The sequence below is a fragment of the Zonotrichia leucophrys genome, chromosome 1A (assembly GCF_028769735.1).
Source record: "Zonotrichia leucophrys gambelii isolate GWCS_2022_RI chromosome 1A, RI_Zleu_2.0, whole genome shotgun sequence".
Taxonomy (NCBI): domain Eukaryota; kingdom Metazoa; phylum Chordata; class Aves; order Passeriformes; family Passerellidae; genus Zonotrichia; species Zonotrichia leucophrys.
Window position 1 is genome coordinate 71185126 of NC_088170.1, and position 10019 is coordinate 71195144.

The 10019-nt window shown below is 44.0% G+C and overlaps 1 protein-coding gene across 1 annotated transcript in view; it reads left to right on the forward strand.

The window, feature by feature from the left end:
- The window catches only part of LOC135442828 (collagen alpha-1(VII) chain-like), a 161086-nt gene that overhangs the window by 94759 nt on the left and 56308 nt on the right, over positions 1-10019 (forward strand). The window contains exons 51-56 of the mRNA XM_064703098.1: positions 2076-2264; positions 3460-3495; positions 5126-5170; positions 5969-6013; positions 6468-6503; positions 9753-9812. Coding sequence (XP_064559168.1) covers positions 2076-2264; positions 3460-3495; positions 5126-5170; positions 5969-6013; positions 6468-6503; positions 9753-9812 — 411 coding nt within the window. The remainder of the gene's footprint in view (positions 1-2075; positions 2265-3459; positions 3496-5125; positions 5171-5968; positions 6014-6467; positions 6504-9752; positions 9813-10019) is intronic.

Here is a 10019-nt window from a genome sequence, read left to right on the forward strand (position 1 = left end):
TTTCCACCTGGAACAGCCCAGGAGCTCCATCCCTGAGGAGCAATTCCTGGCAGGAGTTAATGGGAAGCAAAGGAACCACTGGGAAAAGCGGGATGAGCCCAAATCCACATTTCCAGAGCAGGGCTGGACACTCGCCCATGGATGAGCCTCTGCTTTGGGGTCATGGGACCATCCCAAAAAATTCCTGCTCCTCCATCCCTGGATTTCAGCTTATCCCTTTCCAGAGTTCATTTGGATAAATCCCCCTCATCTCCACATGGATAAACCCACAATGGCTTCATTTTCCTCCCTGAAATTCTGTCCTTTTTTTTCTATTTTTCCCCTTCCTTTTTTGCAGGAATATCTTTTTCCCTCTCCCTTTTATTTACATTTTTCTCTTCCCTCCTTTTTTTCCCCTTCCCTCTTTCCCTTCCTTTTTTTTTTTATTTTTTTATTTTATTTTATTTTAGTTTTAGTTTTTGTTTTTTCCTGCCAGCACCAAATCATTCCTCGAGGAAGCAGCAGCCTCCAAAATTTTCTTGGAAGTGCCTCATTCCCTGGAGCAGGAAACAGCCAAAATCACAGAGGAATTACGGAATTAATGGAATTTCATTACCCCAGGCAATTTCCCAGCAAATGGGATCCATCCCAAACCTCAGCCAGGTCTTGGCAGCCTCTGGAATCTCTGGAATTGCCTCCAGGAGGATCTGTGGAGCTTTTTGGAGCCATTCCCAGGGAAATGAGCAGTGATGCCATCCCAGGGTGGCACCTTCGGGAGATTTTCCTTCCTTTATCCCAAAAATCTGGGAGATTTTCCCTTCTTTATCCCAAAAATGCCACCCTATCCTTCATCCCTCTTTTATCCTTTTTTTCCCTCATTCTTTTCCAGTAAAGAATTCCAGTTTTTATTGGCTCAAAATTGGGGGTTTTTTTTCCCCTCGTGATCCAGAAATTTGCTGGGTTCTTTATCCATCAGGTGGAATTATCCCGTGGTTTGTTAAAATGCGGGAAAACAGGATGAACATCCCTGAAAACCTCACCGGGCTGCACTCAGCAACATTCCCTGGGAGTTTAGGATTTATTTTGCCTGCTTAAACCACCTAAAAATCCATTAAATTATTGGGGAAAAAATAAAATTTAAAAAAAATTAAAATATAATAAAAAATTAAATGCATAAATATAAATAAATATATAAAATATATACATATATACATATATAAATATTTATATTTATATATAAGTAGATATAATTTTTTTTTTTAAGGGAATATCCCTAAATAACTGCACCACATCCTGATTTTTCCTTCTCCTTCTTGTGCTCCTGAAAGCTCTCAGGACATTTATGGCCAATAAATTCAAATTTCTGCTTTCAGATCCAAATATTCCCCAAATATTTGCCTCAGGAAATAATTGCTGGGAATATTCTTGACAGGAATATTCTCATTTTTCCAATGGATCATTTCCTACAGTTGCTAGGGAAAAGCAGGAACAATTTAGGAGCCAGGTCAGGAATTATTTGCTTTACCTTGTGTGCATTAAATTCCAAATTATCACCGGGGGGGGCTGATTAACATATGGCCCTTAATTGGCATTAATTGATGGTTTTTCCAATTGGATGCAATAAACACGGAGTTGCCTGGGAATGGCTGGAGCAGGGAGGGATTTTTAGCCCAATTTTGGAATATTTTCGGTTTTATTGCTTTGAAACGGCCGCGGATTCGTGGCCTGGCCATAAACTGGGAAACGGAACCATGGAATTCTTAAGGTTGGGAAAGACAATTTTGGTTTATTGGTGTTAATATTGTTATTTTGTAATTAGAAATTCATGGAATGGGGTTGGGAGAGATCCTAAAGCCCGCCCAGTTCCATGGGCAGGGAAACTTTCCACCATCCCAGGTTCTCCCAAGCCCCATCCAGCCTCACCTTGGGCACTTCCAGGGATGGGGAATCCACAATTCCTCCAGGAAACCTTTCCCAGGCTCCCCCCATTCCCTGGGTAAGGAATCTTTTCCTCCCACCCCATTCCAGTTCTCCCCTCTGTTGCTGTTAAACCATTCCCTGTCCGCACATCAGGCGCTGCGTTTCCCTTCCCGCAGGAAAACGGGAATTCCGACGGCGGCTCCGCCATGCCGAGGCACAGATCCAGGAGATCCCAACCCATGAGGATCCCATTCCAGAGCCATCCCTGTGATCCAGGAGGAAGCAATTCCCCCTCCCTGGAGGCTCCACCGCCAGCTCATCCCCCCGGTGCTCCGGGAGCTCGGGAATTCCCGTTGGGATCCACGGTGAGCAATGGAAGTGGGTCCTTATTTTCCCACCTGGGCAAAGACACGGTGAATGTGGAAATTTAGGGATAAATATCCATAAAAAAAAGCTGGAACCGGGTGCTGCAGGAACCATTTTTCATGGGCAAACAGATCCTTCTCCATGAATTTATCCAGGGAAGTGAGGGAACAGAATAATCTGGTTTTTTGGGGAAAACAGAACAATTGGAATCCCCTTGGAATGTCGAAGGTATTTCCCTGTGGGGTTGGTGATAAACCTGCCCGTTCCTGACACACCTGGACATTCCAGGGATCTTTAACACAAGATCCCAGAAATGGAGGGTGGGGGGGGAGGTTGATTTTTATAAAATTTATAAAAAATTATTTATATATATATATATAATAATATAATTATTATATATTATATATATATATATAAAATATAATTATAAAATTTTTATAAAATTTTATATAAAATTTATATTTTATTATAAAATTTTTATAAATTTTTATATTTAAAAAATTTATTTATATATATATATATATATAAATAATATATAAATTTATTTATATATATATATATATATATATATATATATATATATATATATATATAAATAATTTTATATATATATATATATAAAATTAATTTATAAAAAAATTTTTATAAAATTTTTAATTTAAAAATTTCCAATTTTTATAAAATTTTTAATTTAAAAATTTCCATCCTATTCCCAGGAGTTAAGGATGGAAATTCAGGGTGATTTTCCCGTGAATTTCTTTGGAAGCAGGGAGTGCCCCTCACCCTGCATTCCCAGGAGGAATGAGCTGAGCTCATCCACGCCTTCTCCAGAAATTCCAGGGTTAAAGTGGGACACCTGTGCCATTCCAAAAGCCTGGAATTCCTCAGGAATTCCTCAGGAATTGCTCAGGAATTGCTCAGGAATTCCTCATGAATTTCTCAGGAATTCCTTGGTCCTGGCGGCTCCCAGATGTCCCATCCAGGCTGGAGCAGATGGGGAGCCTGGAGCCACCCCAAAGCCAACCAGGAACCCTCCAAAGGATCCTGGTGATCCCTGGAAAACCCCTGGAATTCCCTCTGGGATTTCCCACCTCCTTCCCCACATCCCATTCCTCAGAGGTCTCTTTTCCATGGCTCAAGGAAAAGGTTTTTCCAGCTGCTCTCACACTTCCCTCTTCTCCTTTTGAATCCAAGGCATATCCAGGCCCTCATCATCCAAGGAGAATTCAGGTATGGAATTCTGTCTGTCCTGCTCTTATCCCAGGGAGGAGGCAGCTGCTCCTTCCTCCCATCCCATCCCATCCCATCCCATCCCATCCCATCCCATCTCCATCCCATCCCATCCCATCCCATCCCATCCCATCCCATCCCATCCATCTCATGGGATCCCATGGATCCAATCCCATTAATCCTATCCCATCCCATGGATCCCATCCCACGGATCCCATCCCACGGATCCCATCCCATCCCACAGATCCCATCCCATCCCATCCCAAGGATCCTATCCCACGGATCCCATCCATCCCAAGCAGCATCCATGATCATCCCATGTCATGGATCCTCATCCGGATCCCATCCCAATCCAATCTCATCCACGATCCCACCAGTCCCATCCCACAGATCCCACCCCATCCCATGGATCCCATCCCATGTCATGGTTCCGATCCCATCCCACAGATCCCATCCCATCCCAAGGATTCTATCCCACAGATCCCATCCCAAGGATCCCATCCCATGGATCCCACCCCATCCCAAGGATCCCATCCCATGTCATGGATCCTATGGATCCCATCCCATCCCATGGATCCCATCCCACAGATCCCACCCCATGGATACCATTCCATCCCATTCCATCCCATGGATCCCATCCTATCCCATCCCATCTCATCCCATCCCAAGTATCCCATCCCACGGATCCCATCCCACGGATCCCATCCCAAGGATCCCATCCCATCCCATGGATCCCATCCCAATTCATCCCATCCCACCCCATCCCATGGATCCCATCCCCATCCCATCATCCCATCCCATTTCCCCTGGCCATCCCATCCAGATCCCATCCCAAGATCCCACCATGGATCCCATCCCCATCCCATGGATCCCATCCCATTCATGATCCAAGGATCCCATCCCATCCCATCCCATCCCATTCCATCCCATGGATCCAAGGAATCCCATCCCACAGATCCTCCATCCCATCCCATGGATCCATGGATTCTATCCCAAGGATCCCATCCCATCCCATCCCAGTGCATTTTTCCTTGCAGAAGGAGGGAAGTGGCCCAGCAGATCCCTCCTCCCCTGGCCCCAAGGTCAGTGCTTTTATCCCACATTTTAATGCACATTCCCGGGATAATGATCCATTTTCCCAGAGCTGTCTCACTTTGGAAACTGAGGAATCACAGGAAAAAAAAATCAGGAATATCGAGAGGAAATCGGCAGTTCTGCCATTGGTGATGAGCAGAAATTCCAAGGTGGAATCTTTCATCTTCCACAGCTGATCCAAACATGGGATTTGTGTTTTGGGAATCCTCAATCCGTTTGGGATTCCTCCTGTGTCTCCTTCAAATTCATGGAATTCTTTAACACCCGCAATATCCTGGGATAGGGAAACCCTGGATTTGTCCTTTTCTCCAGGATTTGTGCTTTTCCCTCTGCATTCCCACTGCACAGGAGAATTCCCAATCCGTTGTGGGAATGTGGGTGGTGGAATTCAGGGATTCCTCCATGGATATTTGCCAAAAACTGGAGCAGGAATGGGATCAAACACATTACCTGTTGCAAAGAGGGAAGGGAGAATTCCTTGGAATAATGAATTTCTGGGATTGATTTTTTTTGGGGGGGATTTGTTGTTTTCCAGGGAGAAATGGGAGCTCCTGGATTCCATGGAGCCAAAGGAGAAAAGGTAGGAATGGGGTTTTCCTGATCCTCTAAAACCAGAATTCCCTGTGCTGAGAGGGTCTGGAAAGGGAAAGGCAGTTGGGAATGTGCTCATGGAGAGGACAATCAATGGAAATGGGATTGGCACATTCCCATCTTTATCCCCAAACCTTCCTGGTTTTGTTTTTTTCTTTTCCCAAATTCCATCAGCTTCCCACATATCTGCCATGCTCAGGAGGAAATCCAAAATTTAAAGGTTGGATTTAGTGATTTTTGAGGAGTTTTCCTACCTAAATGATGGAATTATTCTGTCCTACAAATCCAAAAATTCAAGCAGTGCAAAGAGGGAAGGGAAAGCTCCTTGAATTTTTGGGGGATTTGTTGTTTTCCAGGGAGAAATGGGAGCTCCTGGATTCCATGGAGACAAAGGAGAAAAGGTAGGAATGGGGTTTTCCTGATCCTCTAAAACCAGAATTCCCTGTGCTGAGAGGGTTTGGAAAGGGAAAGGCAGTTGGGAATCCGATTATGGAGAGGACAATCAATGGAAATGGGATTGGCACATTCCCATCTTTATCCCAAAACCTTCCTGGTTTTGTTTTTTTTTCCTAAATTCCAGCAGTTTCCCACATATCTGCCATGCTCGGGAGGAAATCCAAAATTTAAAGGTTGGATTTAGTGATTTTTGAGGAGTTTTTCTGTCTAAATGATGGAATTATTCTGTCCTACAAATCCAAAAATTCAAGCAGTGCAAAGAGGGAAGGGAAATTCCAAGGAATAATGAAATTTTGGGATTGATTTTTTTTGGGGATTTGTTGTTTTCCAGGGAGAAATGGGAGCTCCTGGATCCCGTGGAGACAAAGGAGAAAAGGTAGGAATGGGATTTTCCAGCCTGATCCTTTGAAATTCCAGCAGTTCCCCACACATCTGCCACACCCAGGAGGAAATCCAAAAGTTCAAAGTTGGATTTAGTGATTTTTGAGGAATTTTCCAGCCTAAATGATGGAATTGTTGCGTTCTATGACGCCGAAAATTCATGGGGGGGGTCCCCAATGTTCATTTTCTGCTGGATAAGAGAACTAAAAGATGGGATGGACAAGGAAATTCCAACCCTGCAATGGAAAAAAATGCCACAAAAAACCTCATTTCATGGACACTTTGGGCAGTGAAAATTTATAGGGAGCAAGTGGTAGATCCAGGGGGATGGGACACGGAATTCCAGGAGAAAGGGAGGGTTGGGAAAAGGCAGAATCCCACGGGGAATTTTGGATGGAACCCTGGGAGAAAAGGAGGGAAGTGGCTGGAAAGGGAATTTTGTCTTGCAGGGACAGCCTGGGGATGTGGGAGAACCTGGAGAGAAGGTGAGTGCTGGGATTGGCTCCAAAGTTTCTTTGGGAATCTCCTCCAAGAGCAGCCTGGGTGGGGCTGGATCCAATCCCAGCCCTGGAATATCAATGGATTAAATCCAGGGAATTACAGAGCTGCTGTCCAGCAAGACTAATGATGGCAAACCAAAAATATTGGCATTAAAAAAAATTATTTATTAATTTTATTATTTTGTTTATTTTAATAGTTATTTGTTTGATATTCTATTATTATTTATTATTTATTATTATTTATTATGTATTATGTATTATGTATTATTTATTATTTTATTTATTATTTATTATTTATTATTTATTATTTATTATTTATTATTTATTATTTATTATTTTATTACTAATTATTAATTATTTCTGATGAAGCTCTTTTTGTCTAATTATTTATTATTAATAAATAATTAGACAAAAATATCTTCATCAGAAATATTTATTATGGAGAAGCTGAAGCTCCCAAAACAGGACAGAGCAGTGCGTGATACCGAAGTAATTAGATTAATTTAAATTAATTATTTCGGTGTTTGAAAAGAATTAATTTATTTTTAAAGCAATTAGTTCTTATTTTATAATAATTTTTATAATAATTATTTTATGTAACATTTCTTATTTTATAATTATTTTTTTAAGCAATTATCTTAAAATTAGCCCAAAAAATCCAATAATTGAATAGAGATTGATGTCACTCACCCAGACACGACCTGAGGGGGCCGTTTGATCTCCCCTCTCATCCCATCACTGAATTCCCTGGAATTAGGGAGTTTTCCCAGCTTTTTCCCTACATTCCATGCAGAGAATCCCTGGAAATCTCTTGCTCAGGGGTGACAATTCCACGACCTCGGAATCCTCTCTTTATTCCCAGGGCACCAAAGGAGAGCGAGGGGAAGGAGGTCAGAAGGTAAAGGACAAAGCCGGGGGGGGCTTTTCCTCCTTTTCCCAAATCCCACATTCCCAGCTCGGGATCAGCGTCCAGGGCACCTCCTCAGGTGTGGCTGGGGACCAGGAGGAGATTCCAGGAGGATCCATGGGCAGGACACCTTGGGAATGAGTCTGACCCAGAATCATGGGATAACATTCCCAGGAATATTCCAGGAGAATCACATGGATAGGACACCTTGGGAAGTAATGGCAGGGAATGTGTTTGACCCAGAACCCTGGGATAACATTCCCTGGAATATTCCAGGAGGATCACATGGACAGGACACCTTGGGAATGAGTCTGACCCAGAATCCTGGGATAACATTCCCAGGAATATTCCATGAGGATCACATGGACAGGACACCTTGGGAAGTAATGCCAGGGAATGTGTCTGACCCAGAATCCTGGGATAACATTCCCAGGAATATTCCAGGATGATCCCATGGACAGGACACCTTGGGAATGAGTCATGAATGCCAGGGAATGTGTTTGACCCAGAATCCTGGGATAACATTCCCTGGAATATTCCAGGAGGATCAAATGGACAGGACACCTTGGGAGTCATGAATGCCAGGGAATGTGTCTGACCCAGAATCCTGGGATAACATTCCCAGGAATATTCCAGGAGGATCCATGGACAGGACACCTTGGGAATGAGTCTGACCCAGAATCCTGGGATAACATTCCCTGGAATATTCCAGGAGGATCAAATGGACAGGACACCTTGGGAATGAGTCATGAATGCCAGGGAATGTGTTTGACCCAGAACCCTGGGATAACATTCCCAGGAATATTCCAGGAGTTTCACATGGACAGGACGCCTTGGGAATGAGTCTGACCCAGAATCATGGGATAACATTCCCAGGAATATTCCAGGATGATCCCATGGACAGGACACCTTGGGAATGAGTCTGACCCAGAATCATGGGATAATGTTCCCTGGAATATTCCAGGAGGATCAAATGGATAGAACACCTTGGGAATGAGTCATGAATGGCAGGGAATGTGTTTGACCCAGAACCCTGGAATAACATTCCCAGGAATATTCCATGAGGATCCCATGGACAGGACACCTTGGGAGTAATGCCAGGGAATGTGTCTGACCCAGAATCCTGGGATAACATTCCCTGGAATATTCCATGAGGATCAAATGGATAGAACACCTTGGGAATGAGTCTGATCCATAATCCTGGGATAACATTCCCAGGAATATTCCAGGAGGACCTCAGGGACAGGACACCTTGGGAATGAATCATGGCAGGGAATGTGTTTGACCCAGAATCATGGGATAACATTCCCAGGAATATTCCAGGAGGATCAAATGGATAGAACACCTTGGGAATGATTTTGACCCAGAATCCTGGGATAACATTCCCAGGAATATTCCATGAGGATCACATGGACAGGACACCTTGGGAATGAGTCATAAATGCCAGGGAATGTGTCTGACCCAGAATCCTGGGATAACATTCCCAGGATATTCCATGAGGATCACATGGACAGGACGCCTTGGGAGTCATGCCAGGGAATGTATCTGATCCATAATCATGGGATAACATTCCCAGGAATATTCCAGGAGGATCCATGGGCAGGACACCTTGGGAATGAGTCTGACCCAGAATCATGGGATAACATTCCCAGGAATATTCCAGGAGGATCACATGGACAGGACAGCTTTGGAATGAGTCATGAATGGCAGGGAATGTGTCTCACCCAGAATCCTGGGATAACATTCCCAGGAATATTCCAGGAGGATCACATGGACAGGACACCTTGGGAAGTAATGGCAGGGAATGTGTCTGACCCAGAATCCTGGGATAACATTCCCAGGAATATTCCATGAGGATCACAGGGATAGGACAGCTTGGGAATGAGTCATGAATGGCAGGGAATGTGTCTGACCCAGAATCCTGGGATAACATTCCCAGGAATATTCCAGGAGGATCAAATGGACAGGACACCTTGGGAATGAGTCTGACCCAGAATCCTGGGATAACATTCCCAGGAATATTCCAGGAGGATCAAATGGATAGAACACCTTGGGAATGAGTCATGCCAGGGAATGTGTTTGACCCAGAATCCTGGGATAACATTCCCAGGAATATTCCAGCTCCCTCTTTTCCAGAGCTGCTTCCCAGCAGCTTTGTCTCATCCAGAGGAGATGAGGGCTCTGCAGGAGCCCTCGGAATGGGATCATTCCGGGAATTCTGTGGGATTCCAACTGGATCTCCACGGAGCAGCAGGAACCAAACTCTCTCTGTGCTGGGTTTATGCTGGAAGGAGAATTCCTGATTTTTCCTGACTTCCCTTTCACAGGGAGAGCCTGGAGTTGGGTTCAGAGGTCCCATTGGCCAGGCTGGAGCACCTGGATTTAAGGTAAGGTTGGAATTTCACTTGGAATTTTTTATTCCCTGGGTTTTTCCTCTTTGCCATCCTGGTTTTCCACTGCTGGGTGTGGAGCACGGAAGTGGCTGCAAAGAGAAAGCACCAAAATCATCCTGGGAAGAAAATGCATCCCAAAATTCAGTGACAATTTCTCCAGCCCTTGGATCTCCTCATGGATCAGGACTGGAATGTCCCAAA